We start from the raw sequence: 16,640 nt of genomic DNA on the forward strand, positions 1-16,640 counted from the left end.
TGTGTTCACTTTAAAAAAATAAAATAAAAAATGAGATGTCTTGTTTCCAGCCAAAATATTAAAAAAATCTTAAATCAAGAAGGATTTTCTAGACAAGTAAAAACTATTCAAAATTAAGTTAAAATTAAGTGACATTTTGCTTAGAAAAAGCAATTTAATCTGTCAGTATATATAGCGTAAGAAAAATAATCTTATTTCAAACAGAAAACATGATTATTTATCAAAAACACTTAATTTGGACTTTTTTTTATTTATTAGAAAAGCATTTTTTGCATATATGTTGCTGTGAGAAAAAGATGAATGTTGCTGAAAAAAAAGGAAGTCAAAATGATCATTTGGCTTTTACAATGTGCCATTTCACACACACACACACTGTCTAAACCCCAGCAGCTATCAAACAAATATGTTAAGTTATGAAAACATTATTTCCAAAATGTTTTTAAACTTTTTTTTTTTGGTTATACCATACGAACTTTAATGGATACTGTCTCTCCATATCACCGTATGCTCTTCTGTATCAGCCGTGCCACAAGGATGCACTGTTTTCTTTCAAATCAAAGCTAAATACACGGAGAAACAGCACATCCTTGTGATGCATACGCAGCATACATTGATTTGGAGGGACACAGAAGAGACTGTTGACAAAGGAATTGTTGAATAAAGTCATTATTTTAGTTTTCTTCTCTTACAAATAGTATTCTCGTCGCTTCATAATGTTACGATTGAACAACTGATGGCATATGGACTATTCTGACAATGTCTTTCATACTTTTCTGGACCTTGACAGTGTAACTTACTTGAGCCCCTTTCACACTGCCATTCCGGCAAATACAGGGGTTAAGTGTTCCTGTTATTGTTCCCTGGTCGCTAGATTTGGCACTTTCACACTGCCAGTGATGACCCGGTATATGTGCGTGCTTTCACACACAACCCTTGAAGATCCCGTAACGACACGTGACATCAGCGCGTGACGTGTGATGTATGAGTCAACTATGCTTGGCACGTTATACTTTAACTGAAGCAAACAAACGATCTCTGCGTCAGCGCGGAAAGTGAGGAACTAACTGATCTCTGCTTCATTACAGTTTGCACATATGTTTTCGTCGCGAATGTTGATCTTCCTTCAAAACAGCCGGTAAAAGAGTCGCGCGATAACGCGCGTCATCACTTCGATACGGAATTAGATCTGGCTTTTGTTCACACAGCGCTCGTTCCGGATCGATTACCGCAATGTTACTATGTCCCCGACCCGGGTTCGATTCGGTAATCAATTCCGGGACGTGGTTGCTTTCACACAGAAGGCGACCAGGCAATGTTACGGGAATATTGCGGGTCCGACGTGCAGTGTGAAAGGGGCTTTGGCGGTCTATGGGACAGTCACAGGCCTCCCGGTTTTCATCCAAAATATCTTAAATTGTGTTCCAAAGACAGACAAAGCTTTTACGGTTTTGGACCGACATAGGGCTAAGTGATTAATGATAAAATTTTCATTTTGAGGTGGAGTATCCCTTTAAGGAAACGTTATGGGAATGTTATTTTGTATGCTCTCTGGACGCTGTGAAGCAAGTGGGCTAACATTTAGAAAACTGTTAGAAGTGAGTCCAAATAAACCTTGGCCTACCATAAATATAAATATAGCTAATATCAGAAAATACACTAAATAAACCTTCTATTATTATTACTGGAAGAACGTTTGTTCATGACATTCATAACATTAGCCAAAGTTCTGAGAACGTTACTCAGGGATCTTTCTGTCTAGTATTATGACGGTAAAGGCCAGGACACACCAAGCCGAATTCAAAGAACTAGGGGCGACGAAAGCCAATGGTGTTGTCGCCTTGCGTCAGCGACGTCGGACCAAAAAGCTGCGCTGGAACTCACTGCACTACAGAGCCCCGCACATGACATGCAGGAAAAAATATTAGGCTAAATCGTGTGCATGATTTACTAATTCATTCCCTCAATATACTAAAACGTGCACACGATTACTATAGCATTCACTAGATTTATAAATTGTGCCCAAGATTTACTAATTCGATAGTAAATAATAGTGAAATAGTAAATTGAGGGTACGCAATAGTAATCGTGAGCACGTTTTAGTAAATTGAGGGAACAGATTAGTAAATCGTGCGCACAATTTATTTATTTTTCTTGCATGTAATGTGCGGGGCTCCGTACTGCACAGACTACAGCCGAAGGCAAACTAACACGTGCGTCCTGCGCATGCATGAGAGGAACAAGCAGCTATTAATAGTCTATATATTCGTCATTCAAAAGGAGAAACTGAAACCAAGATATACTAGATAAGTCAACAAAAAAAAAACAGCGTTTGCTTACCGTTTTGAGTATCAATAACTTTAATCATTTTAAGTGGCTAAAGTTTGTTATGAAAACATTTGCATATTAGAATGATTGGGAAAGATCACGTAACAATTTAAACGGCCTTCTGTCTCTACCCCCTTCATTAACATGCTTGTTTTCATCACTTTTGCTTTAATTCTCTGCACTGACTTTACTAAACTGAACATCCAATCAGAGCTCTCACTCTCGCCGAAGGCCCCGATGCAAACTGCCACTGATGTGAGCCACACGAGAGCCGAAGAGTGGAACACACCAAACAAACTAGCCTGACCTTTGCTCGCCATCGGCCTGACGACAGCAAACGGCCAATCTGAACCATGCTACGTGTAGAGATTTTACCCACTGATGATAGTGACTGTGTTTCTGCCACGGCCACCACTGTATAAACTCATGCCACCCCTGGGATTATTTGCAGTAGGTTCTATTAAATTAAATGCAGAATGTAAATACACAATAGTTTGGAAAAAAAGGTGAAAAAATAATAATTGCAGCATTGTTTATTGTCCCACAGAGCTGCATTAAACAGTGTGTAAAAAACATCTAAATGGCACTTCAGATGCAGTTTCTGTTTTCTCTGCATTGCAAAGATAAGTTTTGTTGTTACCGATTGCAAACCATTAGGCCACAGTGGGTGCTGGCAGTAGTTGTAGGTGGGTTAGGGAGTTAATGAACAGTGCTCTCTTCCACCCTCATGGGTGCCCTTGAGCAAGGCACTGAACCCCCAGTTGCTCCCCGCCTGGGCACTGGATATATAACTGCCCACTGCTCTGGGTTTGTGTGTGCACTTGGATGGGTTAAATGCAGAGCACCAATTCCGAATATGGGTTTACAATACTTTGTAAATGACATGACTTTTACTTTCATTTGCTTGGCAAATGCAGATTTTTGACCTAAAAGATGGTGCACACTTTTAGAAAAAATGGTGTAAAGGTAAAAATTCATGAGTCAGCTGTCAGTACAATTAGAAATAAGATATCAGCACAATAACACACAGCAAAATATAGTCTAATTATCGTAATCGCTAAAATCCCAGAAATCACAGAGATAGGCTATATTTTTTTGTCAATATTGCAAACCCTTAATTTTTTGTCTTTATTTTGATGTGCCACCCCAAGATTCTGCAGGAGCCACAGCTATACAAGAGAACACAATAAAACCCACACTTAAGTGCTTTATGTGTCATATTTGTTGGTCAGATTTCATAAGAGTTTCATAATTATTTGACTGTTAACATGTAAGCATGTCTAACAGAAGATTGAGGTTCTTAACCTCATATAGTGTGAAAGCAAGTCTTTGTGTGTGAAAAGGTAACTAGCACACTTGGCTTCTAATCTGAATGGAATAAAGCCCACAAACACCGCGCGAGAGGCTGACGCGTGAGCGACTGCAGCTGTAGTTTCTCTTTTGGCAGATAAACCTCCACCAGTTTCTGTCTGACTGACTGCAGAGTTCAGCTTGTCTGCAACGGAAATATAAGTATACAGCACCCACTCGACCAACAACAGACAGAGCACGCGATGCTTCAGCAACTTTTTTCACAACTCATCTCCTGTGAGGACCTAAAACTTGCCTTAAAGTGTAGATAGCGGCAGAAGACAGCACAAAATTTAAATTATTTTCTGTGGGAATGAACTCCAACGTAACGTGAGTATCCGCGTGTCTATTCTTTATAACGATCTACTAGGTAGGGTGATATCAGCTAAATTGGGCCACTTTTTGGTAAATCGTTTGGGACAATAATACAATACCATATATGCCTATTCCATGTGTATTTATGATTAATAATGACTGTTTTTGATAATTTTGTGTTGAAATTATGTAATAAAATATAATTATTTAGGCCCTACAGTTCTTGAAACATCAGTTGTGCCAACTTTTTTTGCATGAGCAGTTTAAGGTAAAATGGGCCAGCTGTTCAGGTAAAATGGGCCGGTCAAACTGCAAAGGGAAATAGTAATTTATCATCAATTTTAATTTCAAAACAACTGCTTATACAGCCACATAACATTTAAACTGCATTAAAAAAACATATCCATATGTGCCATAAAAAAAAAATACATTTTGGGTGCAAACCCACATATTCAAATGTGCAATTAAAAAAGTCAATTTTGGAACAACATAGATCAGTGAACTGGTGTCAGTTGTGTGTGTGTGTGTGTGTTTTTTGTGTACTTGTTTTTCTATTCTGGTGGGGACTTAAACCTGAATACACACAGACTCATGGGGACTCGTGTCACGGTGGGGACCTAAATTGAGGTCCCCACGGGTAAACAAGCTAATAAATTACACAGAGTGAAGTTTCTTGAAAATCTAAAAATGCTGAAAGTTTCCTGTGAGGGTTAGGTTTAGGGGTAGGGTTGGTGTAGGGCGATAGAAAATACGGTCTGTACAGTATAAAAACCATTACGCCTATGGAGAGTCCCCACGAGGATAGCTGACCAGACTGTGTGTGTGTGTGTGTGTGTGTGTGTGTGTGAGAACAATACATTTAGAACAAAATGTGCAAATTACAAAAATTCACATTCAAAATTGATAACTGATAACTGATTTGTGTGTGTGTGTGATGAAAGTTTTTTTCAAACACAGTCTTTGCAAATTAAACCATCGTCATCACAGATACCATTCTCTTCACCACAGCTCTCATGAAACCAGGCAGAACATGGATCACATTTTATGTTTGTACACCTTTGGTATGAGAGCCCTGGGTTCAAATCCACCAATGTGTCCCTGAGCAAGACACTTAACTTCTAGTTGCTCCAGAGGCGTGCGACCTCTGACATATATATATAGTAATTGTAAGTCGCTTTGGATAAAAGCGTCAGCTAAATGTAAATATATATATAAATTGACACACACACACATGTGTATATGTGTTTGTGAGTGACACAGATGATGGCCCATTTTAGCTGAAACCATGTGGCCCATTTTACCTGAGTGGGTTAAGGTAAATTGGGCCGCCAAGAAAAACATCACTTTTTCAAAAAATATGTTCCTATACCAAACTAACAACATTATTTCTGATTGATGCCATCAAGGCAGATATTATGCATATTTTTTTTATGTGCATGTTTGTTTTTTTATAGATTTATCATCCTTATAATAGTTTAGTTACATTTGGTATGCCAGGCTACTTACCATGCAGCTCTCTGGTGCAGTCTCCATAAGAATTATTACCCCACCCACCATAGCAACCATAAACCAATTAAATCACCTGTTACTTGTCAAGCACAGTTATGACAATAGTTTGAAATATTTTGTAGTCATTGGTTTTAAATTCCATAGGGACTAGGACCCCCAAACCTTAAATGGCCCATTTTACCTGATGGCCCATTTTACCTGATATCACCCTACCAGTTTCCGCCAAACGCAGAAATATCCATGTGATCGTGTCAAAGTCAATTCCATTAATTCAAGATCAGTAGCCTATCTTTTGGATATATAGCCTAGGCTATATTTTGTTTTATTTGTTAAATATCTAGATATAACGTTGTTGTCATCATAACAGCTTGTCATAATTCTTGATTTAGGCTACTAAATTCATTCAGTGGTAAAAAAAAAAGAAAAAAAAAAAGGCAGCAATAAAAATTTTCTAATTTCGGTGTTTTTACAATAGAATAAATGAAGAAGAGAAGACAATAACTAAAATAAAAATTCCAAGGAGACCACATTTCCGTTTGCCGCCTTCAACACTGAAATCGTCAGAGAATTTCCATTTGATGGCGTTTGATCTCAAGTCACAATACAGATTTAACCTACATTTGACCTCCTGTTTGGAAGGAAAATCATTCATCTTGAATCGTTTCTAGAAGATATAGGTCTATTTATCTGTTTGATCCACAATTGTTTCTAAATAACATGTATCCTGACCATGTTTCTCAAATACAGAAATTCAGTATTTTAATGATGATACACGGATGTGGTTCGTTCCAGTAAACGTTATTTGCAATGTAGATTTTCATATATTGTTTGTTTTATATGACACATAGGATATAGGAGCCTCACCTCTACAACTCAGGGCTGGTACTGGGAGCACCTGTTCACAACAAAAATTATAAAAGTAACTGTTAGCTTTTACTCTACACCAAGGCACAATAAAGCTTTGTTTATCATAAGCATTGGCTGCTTATGTCAGGTGTAAATGCTAGAGTTTTTTTTTATTTATTTTTTTAAGTTGGATGGATTCTGATTGGCTGTCAGTCTTTTTATTATTCAACAGCTGAAAAACAAAATTGTCTTTAAAGTTATTCCAATGATATCGATTATTCAGGAGAGACAATGCAGGGAGGATGGAAACAATGTGTTTAGTTTCAGGGTTCAGAAAATATAATCTCTATTTAAAACCATTTTGGCACATAGAGTAAGAACTAAGCGATGCCAGCTTGATAAATAAAAAAAAAGCAAGTAGCACATTTCATCAGGCAGGATGTGTTTTAAGCATGAAGCTAGAAAAACCTCAAACCTTTCCCCTATATTTTGAAAATACTGTGTGGTAGGCCGTCCTGAGAGGTTGCTCAGGACAGTTCCAGCAAACTGGAGTAAACCAGAGCTATGATGTCACAAATGTGCATACAGTATGTATACTTTGTTCTTTTAACACCCCCCAAAAAAATGGTTTCCGTCTTGATTTCTTTAACGTATCTAAATATTAAAGACAGACACTTGTGTTTCAAACCCAAACAAGTTTGATTATCATGAGAACAATAAAATATGTTTAAAATACAAAACATAATCTTACAGTCATCTTTGTTCTTGAAAGCCTTTATAATGCTCAGTGTCATGAGTACAATGTGGGTCTATAATTAATTCATAATGTCTGCTCCACAATAATAGATCTTTCAACCCGCTATATAACCATGTACCATATTAGCTCATATTTAGACAGAATGGGCTGATTCTGGATTCATTTTTAGTGCCTGTTTGTTTTAATATAAATATGTCAAACTTTCATTATAAATGTCACCAACCAGTTATTGCGCCTATGTTCATTCTCACCTTTGTACAAATTTTACTGTTTGCACCAAGTGTAAATGGCAAGAAGTAACATCCTTTTTACACTTTAACAAAATAGAAGTACTTTACTATGATGCAAATGACTGTCCCGCAGGCCTGCTATTCTTCCTCTGAAAAAAATCATCATCAGATTACTCACCTGTTTCCAAACCTGTAAGCCATTATTCCTGGAACACAAAGGCAAATGTTAGGCAGAATGTTTGTTTGTGCTTCTTTGCATTACAATAGCCATTATTTAGAGGATTTAAAAGTAGTTCTTTTGTATTCTATTAATTTAAATGGTAATTTTTATTAAATTTTTTTGAAAACTCCTCTGTTAAAACGTATAATAACCCATGAAGTTGTATAAATGATTAACACTTAAAAACAAGGGGTGGGTAATTTAGGACACAACACATTTTGGGTTAATTTTACCCAGAATATTGGGTTATTTATTTAAATCCTTGAAACTTTTGTAAAATACTCCACACAACCAATTTGGTTTGCATGAAAACTTATTAGCGGAAAGCTTTATTAGCTAATATTTTTATATCATAGTCATACATATTGCCTACATTTAAACTTGTTTAACAAATATTAGAAGTAAAAATTAAACATTAGACAAAAGTAATTCACACATAATTGGCCAGTCTCTGTTTGGTGGGGAACTACTAACTTCAGAACTCTTGCAGTGTAGTATTTGAAAGTGAAAGTCGTGACAAATTGGTGCGCTGCATTTAACCCATTCAAGTGCACACACACGGCAGTGAGAAGTGAACACACCGTGAACACACACCCGGAGCAATGGGAGGCTATAGATCCTGCGCCCGGGGAGCAACTGGGGGTTCAGTGCCTTGCTCAAGGGTACTTCAGCCATAGGTATTGAGGGTGGAAGAGAGCACTCTTCGTTCACTCCCCCCCCACCCACAACTCCTGCCAGCACCGAGACTCGAACCTGTGGGTTACAAGTCTAACTCTTTAACCATTAGGCCACAGCTATCAATCAGACACACAACTATTTGTTATATTTTACAAATAATATCTAATGATATACCTAACCAAATGGCCAACTTTGAGGGTCTATGGACCCCTCCCCCAAAATGCAACAAACAACTCAAAAGTGCAGAACAGGCCTCTAGTTCCATGACAAGCAAAGACAAACCATCTGATAACACTAGTTTGATTGCTCAAAAGAAAACAGCCAGCTCTTACTCAAGTCTCTCTAAAACAGACACGTAATGCCCCAAAAAATGGCTCCTCTGTAATTAATTCATAGGAAAATCCTTCTTTGAACGAAAGCGTATATCCTTCGGGTAATTGTGTAGATTATTGCTGTTTTTGTATATTGTCTTTTGTATTGTATACTGCTTTATGCATGCCTATGATAGAACGAACCACTCATTCACGTAACTTTACATATACCATGTTTGGTCTTTATGAATTTGTCTTCAGATTATCTAAATGAGAGTGTATATTATGTTTTTACTTATGCAACCATATTAGTAGTGTTCTAAGAACCTTTAGTAGTTTTTGCATTCAACAACCAATCAAATTACATATGCAAAATACCATGCTCTAAGACAGAGTCGTAAACCTTCCCTCCAAAAGTGCAAGTCACCATTGGCTCTGTGACCTCCCTGAAGTGTGAGCGCAATAGGAGATAAAGCTCAGTCAGTCTGCTGCTCGGTTAGATTCTGAGGAGATGAGGATGTGAGCTAGAATGCTTCTGCAACACTTAAGTCTGCAGCAGGCTTCGGCCTTGACTTTACATTCACCAACGATCCTTGGATCTCAGCTGACGTCTCTCTTAGATCTTCTCCATCTGGGAGAAATCTCTCCCGACCGCCAGAGTCAGAATAACATCTTTTTGGAGTTCATTAAGAAGGTGATCGTGACTCCTACACCACCGAACTTCCAAACCATCAAGACTTTCGTACATTTAACTAAACGAAACAGAGGTTTAGTATAAGCTGTAGACCCCGTTCTAAAATTACGCTGATGGTTTTACCAACTGACTCTTTTCATTCTCTGGTTTTCCTGATGGTTTCAACCAACAAGCCTTATTTGGACTTTGCCATGTATGAGTGATTGTTTGTTTGTTTGTTTGTAAGACTAGTTTGTGTTAGTGTTATTAACTAAAACTCTTGTTCACAAATTACACGAGCTTCTGATTTAGCCTTACAAATTAATTGTCCCTTTACGATTCTGATCCTTACTACATGCTCTAATGCATTATTAGTTTTTTTTTTTTTTTTGTGGCCACAAAAATATCCTTTCTTATAGTTTATATGAAATTATGCTAAATGTTCGCTGGATGAACACATAGCACATGTACGTCAACAAGACGTCTGTTAAAAATCGCTTCATCTGGTAAGCATCTGCTGTGCACAAACATCCGATAGACATCTTTAAGATGTCAGATTTACATACATTCTAAATCACAAACATCTTAAAAATATTTTCTGAATATCTATTTGAAATCTAATAGGAATGTAGACTTATTGCAAATGAGCAAACACTCTAAAAAATACATCTTGCAGATGTAATGCAGACGTCAAATGGACGTCTCTGTTATGTACTTGTGCAATCAGGGGGGTAACTAAAATAAAACTACCCAAACACACACAAAAATAAAAATAAAAAAGCACTCAATAAGCTCAACCCAGCATTTGGATTGAAAAAAATAACCCTGCATTTTTTTTTTAAAGAAGTTATTATCAGGGAGAATCTGATACATTTTAAAGCTTTGGTCTCTATACCCCATAATCCTCCTCAACTCACACCTGTTCACAGTCACCACTCTCACCAGGGCTGCGTTCAGCCCCGACAAAACGTTGCACAACGTTTTTTAAACAGAAACGGTGATGCGTTGAACACACTGTTCTGATGACGCAAGTGTTGCAACTATGGCAGCTGAGAAGGCCATTATTTTTGTTCTTTGTGAAGAATTTTCGGAGCCATCTATTTAGCCTCACATACTGACTTTATTTGTAGTTCAAACGGTTTTAATACCCTGTATTTTCTTTCTCATTTGTAGGAAAAGCACTTAATTATCATTGTTTATTTCTATACCAAATGTCATACACTTGCAATGAAGCTAAAAATATAAACAACTACATCATTATGTTGATATCCTATATTTTTACAATAAAACTTACGACAAACATTTCTTCTAACATCCTCAGTTGTTGCGTATACCGAGCTGCAACGAACACATTTTTACATTATTTTCCTTGAAGACATTTTGCGAGTTCACTTTAATACCGCGTGCTTTATATACATGTTGCTGCTGATTGGACTGCGGTTCTGACACACCCACCAAACAAGAGAAAACGCATCTCAAACCCCGTTGCACACCGGTGCACGCCGTTTCCAGGAAACGTGACGTTCAGAACGGAAACCGTAGCAAAACGTTGTGCACCGTTTTGAACTTGAACATGCCCCTGATCACACTCACCTGGATTTTGATCACCTGAACCTGCTGCCTCCAATCAAAGCCACCTTCAAAAGCATTCTCCTTTCAGCACCAGCCGGTCTACTGTTCATGTACTATCCAGAACATTGGAGTGGTCTGGACAGCCAAGAAAGACTTATCTGTTGAATCTCCTGCGATCCTCCAACAACTCCGCTGTGCCACCTGGGGAGCAGTCGGGGGGTTCGGTGCCTTGCTCAAGGGCACCTCAGTTGTGGTATTGCTGGCCTGAGACTTGAACCCACAACCTTAGGGTTAGGAGTCAAACTCTCTAACCATTAGGCCACAACCTCCCCCACGTTGTCAATAACATTCCTCTGCAAACCTGTTAATAAACATCCTGTTTGGCACTTACCTCATGTCTCTGCCTTGTGTACTGCGACAGAAGATCAGCCCATAACAGTTGCCTCTAAAGATCCCCTCGAACCACTTTGTTCAGTTTATAAAGATGGCTGCCATCTAGATGAGTACATCCAGGAGTTCATCACCTGCTCCTAGTGGATTTCCCTTGACCGGTGGACTCCGGTGGACTGCTTTTGAATGAGAAGATTGCTCCTCAGATGCTGCTGGCAGGATCCAGGTGGACCCTGAACAGTTGCATCAACCTGGCACAGTTTGTCAGTGGATTCGTGGCAAGCACTCCAGTGCCCGCTCATTGTAAGCACTCCCAAGTGCTCCCAAGCCTCAAAACTCACTCCAGTCCTCAGAGGAAGCACTGCCATGGCCTCCCGAGCTCCCTGATGCGCCCTGGAGGCCTCCCGTGTCTCTGTCTTGGACCAGCTTCCCGGGTGAATGTTACGTTGCGGGATGTGCCTTCTGGGAGGTGGAGCTAATGTCAGGGAGTATCTGTCACAAGCTCTGGACTCCATACCCCAGAATGCTCCTTTGTTTATTTTAATTCACTCTCACTAGATCTCACACTGCTAGATTCTGATCACTTGCACCTGCCACCTCCAATCAAGCCACCCTCAAAAGCATAGCTGTTTCTCAATATGCGTACTTGTCTTTACTTGTGTTCTTGTGGACTTGTGAAACGTCATCAGTCGCTGCCCAAGTACTGTTCCAATTCAAAGTTCACATCTAGCCAAGTCCAGTTCAAATCCAGGCGGCAAGGAAGTCAACCGGAAGTTGAAGTCGGCTGCGTGCTGCCATCTTGTAGCAGAACTTCACTTGCGTTAGCATTCCCATTGACTCCCATTCATTTTGGCGTCACTTTGACAGCAAATAACTTTACATCTGAGGCATTTAAAGACTCCGTTTGTCCATTATTTATTTCTAAAGATACATGACAATGTATAAAGGGCTCCATTACCTTCTATGTTACATTATGGCCCCGTAGAAACAGTTTTTGTAAAAAATAGGCTAACGATTGCGTCATAACCCACTCGACTCTCTGTCGCATTACCGTACAGACAGGAGGATAAGCTCGCAGGCAATTAACTAAATATGGCGTACTGGCGTTACATTTTAAAATGCAATACAAAATAATTAATCAGAATACTTACTCCTGCTCACTCACGACAAAGAACTCCCTGCTCAAGCTCGCCGTCTCTGCAAGATTAACGATGGCAGTTTGCACGTACAGCTACTAGAACATTTACTTCTGTCAGACAGGTTGCTGACGTCGTCAAGTTTCGTTTGAGTCTGCGCGTCAGAAATGGAAGTGCTTAAAAACGCTAAAATGGGCTTCAATTGTCTCAGTTGAGTTCCAATGGGGTCGCTGTGTCCATTTCTTTTACTGTCTATGTTCAAATCCCCGGATGTGTTCTTGATCTGCCCCTTTTACCGAGGATGCATGGAGAGGTGACTTGTGCGGACTTGATACGGGGCATAACCCAGAATTCAGTTCGCGCGAAAGAGGCGAATTCGCGTCTTCCGCGCTGAGCTAAACACTTCATTTGTGCCGCGAGACCTCCAGACCCATTGACTTAACATTGAAATCATTCGTGCCAGACGCTCTATTCGCGTTTGGTGTGAACACAGCATTAGTAATACATTTTGAAATACTATTGTTGTTTTACAATTGATTTACACCTTTCAACCATTTTCCGCTTTTTTTATTTAAATTGAGTGGGTTTATTGCTAGATTGTTCATGGAAAAAGGGAGTTGTTTCCACATTTTATTTTAAATGATGAAAATATAAAAATCATAGTAGTAATGTTACCTTAACCACATATTAATATGTTTAATAGTTTTTTTTAAATAAAAGAGGCAGTGGTTTAATATTATATTCAATTTCATTATAAAAATAAAGTGAAAATAAATCAGAGTAGGTACGTATTCGTTTTTTTTTATAGTAATATGTTGAAAATAAAGTTACTTCAAGTAAAGCATGCAGGCCTATTGCATGCTGAGTGACGCTATTAAGTACGCTGCCGTTCCATTTTTAGAATGACTGGACTCGCGTCCTCCCGTCCTCGAGAGTTCGTTCTACTGAGTCGAACTTGGCAAGTCCAAACTCGGAAGAATGGAAGTCCAGACTCTGTGAACTTGGTATTGAGAAACGCCTCATGCTCCTTTCAGTCACTCACTGGCCAATCTGCCGTCCAAGTCATTGGACCATTCTGGACTCTGAGCAATGCTTCCCAGGAACGACTCCACTGATCCTGTTAAGCAATCTCCTGCGCATCTGCAAAAGAGTCACACCATCAGCCCAAAAAATAAGCTCACCAGAAACCTTCAGTGTGTTCATTCTCACCTGCCTTTACCTTATCCTCTTACATTCTTCTTCAAACCTGTTAATAAACATCCTGTTCGGCACTTATCTTATGTCTCTGCCTTTTGTACTGTGGCAGTTATGAAAGGAAAGGAGTGCTTTTTGTTAAACAATGTTTTAAAACTAATCCCAAATCAAATAAGTGCATAACTTAATAAGCTATAAAAAAATAAAATAAAAAAAACATTTTGTGTGTACATTCTTAGCGGATTTATGTTCTTTAAGAATTAGGGTGTCAACAGAAAATGCACCTTGTACAGAAAATGCATTTAAAACTAAAACAGAATGGCCAGACACTGGCTTTTTGAAAGCAGATGGGCTGGTTAAGAATGTAGATTCACTTTTTGACAGTATGTATTGCTTATGGAGCAGCATTTTAGCTAGCTTGTTGAGAAGAAACTCCGTGCAAGTTTGCAGTGTCACCTCGAACCAAACATTCTATCAAATTAATCCATCTTGGAAAAGCATTGCCAATGTTTACCCGTTTTTCTTTTACCCCATTTCTACTGTATGTCTCCGTGTAATTGTGTATCAGACAGTAAACTGTGACATATGAACACGTTGAAATGAGTGCCCCTATTGCCTGTGTTGAGGAGATTAATAAAAATGTAATTTAAAACAAAAATTTGCATTCAAATGCAAAAACGGTGCATTTTAATTTTAGGTGTGCACCAGGGAGTCTTATCAGTGGTGCACAAGATGCGGTGATGATAACGTAAGTGCTGTTGTTGCATTTTAATGTCCAGTTGAACCCATGAGATACACCACTTCTCTGTTTTTCATTCAAAATATATAGAGGAGATATTGTTTAGGTTTAAAACCGAAACAAACCATTCACTCAGCATGCATATGCAACACATTTTCAAGACACACAACTGTTGCACTCGCGTCAAAATTAAAAGAGTATATTAATTTTTAAGTTAATTTTTAGAAAACATGTTTGGAGAATTTGTGGGGGATTTATTCCACTTAATTCTCATGTTTTTAAATGCGGTCTGTGATCCGCGCACCGGCTCTTTGTATGTTCATTTAGACCAGGGGTGTCAAACTCAAATCCTGGAGGGCCAGAGCCCTGCAGAATTTAGTTCCAACCCTTCTCCAAAACACATACCATGTAGTTTTCAAATAAGCCTGAAGGACTTGATTAGTTGAATCATGTGTGTTTAATTAGTGTTGAATCTAAACTCTGCAGGGTACCTGATTTAGACTTTATGCACTTTTTAAATATTGTCTTATTTCATTGCATCAAATAACAAATTTAATGCACTGCATTTAATTGCTTATTGCGCCCTCCTCTGGCCTCAGGAGTCAAGCCAAAAGTTTACTTAATACTTAAGAATTAAGAATTATTTTGTTTCTCAGTTTCTAATAAGAATGAGGCAGAATAGGTTTCTGTGAGAGTCTCTACCTATAGCATGTATAAAATGAGCTTCACCGGAAGATTACGAACTGGCTTATCTTTACCTGGAAGTTCTAAATAGTGCCCCATACATATGGTCAAGTTGCTAAGTTGATTTATCCATGTTTTAATATGCCTCTGATCATAGAGTTTTTTTTTATGTGGATGCTAGGTAAGGGAAGAATCTGCAATCTCTGACCCAGTTCATTTGCTAGCAACCCGGGGTGTTGAAATAGTATTTGTGGCAGTTGGTGGAACCAAAATGATTACAAACATTCAGACACAGAACACACATTTAGAAGTAGAATAACTGGCTGTAGCATTGTTTTTTGTAGAAACACAAAGCATGTTTCCTAAATACCTGCAAACATATTCTGACATTTTTATGCTTGAGAACAGTCCAAAAGTTCCATACAGCACTTTTAACTTAACAATTTCTAAAAAACAAAAACATCTCTGTCTTTCTCTCCCCAGGACAGGCCACTGTGATTGGGTGTGTTGGGTCCAGATGTGTGTGTATGTGCCCATTCTGGTTTTCGGATTCCCTCTGATTCTGGCTGCTTTGTGGCAGTTGTTCTTTCGCGTTCGACGCTGGAGCGAATCCACGGTTTACCTCTGCAACCTGATCATCAACGACAGCCTGCTGATGCTGTCCCTGCCTTTTAAAATACATGCCTACAAGAAGCACTGGAGCCTAGGCCAGACTTTCTGCTCCCTGCTGGAGAGTCTGCTCTATGTCAACATCTACGGCAGCATCATGTTGAGCGTGTGCATTGCAGTCGACCGATACATCGCTCTACAGTTTCCATTCGCTGCACGTCGTTTGCGATCTCCACGCAAGGCAATGATCGTGTGCCTAATCTTGTGGATACTGGTCTTTGTATGCAGCTTCCCCATCTACAAACTTCACGATAATCCAGCAAACAAAACGGTGTATTGCTTTGAGCAATTCTCCAATTCAACTTGGACGAAAAGTTGGATTCTGGCATCTATGGAAACAGTGTTTTGCAGCAGCGCCTTGGTGATGGTGTTCTGTTCCCTGCGTGTGGTGCAAATCCTGCACAATCTGAGGGTGCGCTACCCTGGAGATTCCAAACTGTGCAACAACAAGAGCATGAAGATTGTTCTCAGCAACCTAGCCGTCTTCCTTACGTGTTTCATTCCTTACCATATAGCAGCGCCCATATACTTCCATGCCAAGACAGGCAAGTGGCAACAAAACACCATTGATCATCTACGCTACTTTGTTCACATAAGCATATGCATTAGCAATGTGAACATCTTGGCAGATGGCGCATGTTACTATTTCATCCTTAAAGAGAACCTGGAGTCTGCGCAGCGAGAGAGGAGAATGGCTATACGCATCAGAGAGAAACACATATGTGGATCAAAGAGTTTAACGTTTGGAGAAATACATAGTGGTACGCCCAAAGCCACTGACAATACGGAATTATGTGTTGATACTGGTTTTACGTGAAGAGCTACATTAAAACTCATGGAGAGCAAATGCAAGGATGATTAATCCTACAGGAACACAATGAAAGAAGATGGAAGACATGCTTGTATAGTTGAGTATGCAGGTGGATGGGACGTATGTACACACAGGATGTGTGTTTACATGTGATGTAGATGAATTTTTGGGTACTAAACAATATCGCAGTAACTCTTATGCTATGCACTGGAATTTTATCACTGCTTTTAA

The 16,640-nt window shown here is 39.0% G+C and overlaps 1 protein-coding gene across 1 annotated transcript; it reads left to right on the top strand.

Annotated features, from left to right (window-relative positions):
• The first annotated feature begins 3,724 nt into the window (after window positions 1-3,724).
• Window positions 3,725-16,640, top strand: LOC113114773 (lysophosphatidic acid receptor 6-like). The gene is made up of 2 exons (XM_026281764.1): window positions 3,725-4,005; window positions 15,413-16,640. Exons 1-2 carry the CDS (start codon window positions 3,989-3,991, stop codon window positions 16,413-16,415), a joined length of 1,020 nt encoding a protein of 339 aa, XP_026137549.1. The 5' UTR covers window positions 3,725-3,988; the 3' UTR covers window positions 16,416-16,640.

The sequence above is a fragment of the Carassius auratus genome, chromosome 15, assembly GCF_003368295.1.
Source record: "Carassius auratus strain Wakin chromosome 15, ASM336829v1, whole genome shotgun sequence".
Taxonomy (NCBI): Eukaryota; Metazoa; Chordata; class Actinopteri; order Cypriniformes; family Cyprinidae; genus Carassius; species Carassius auratus.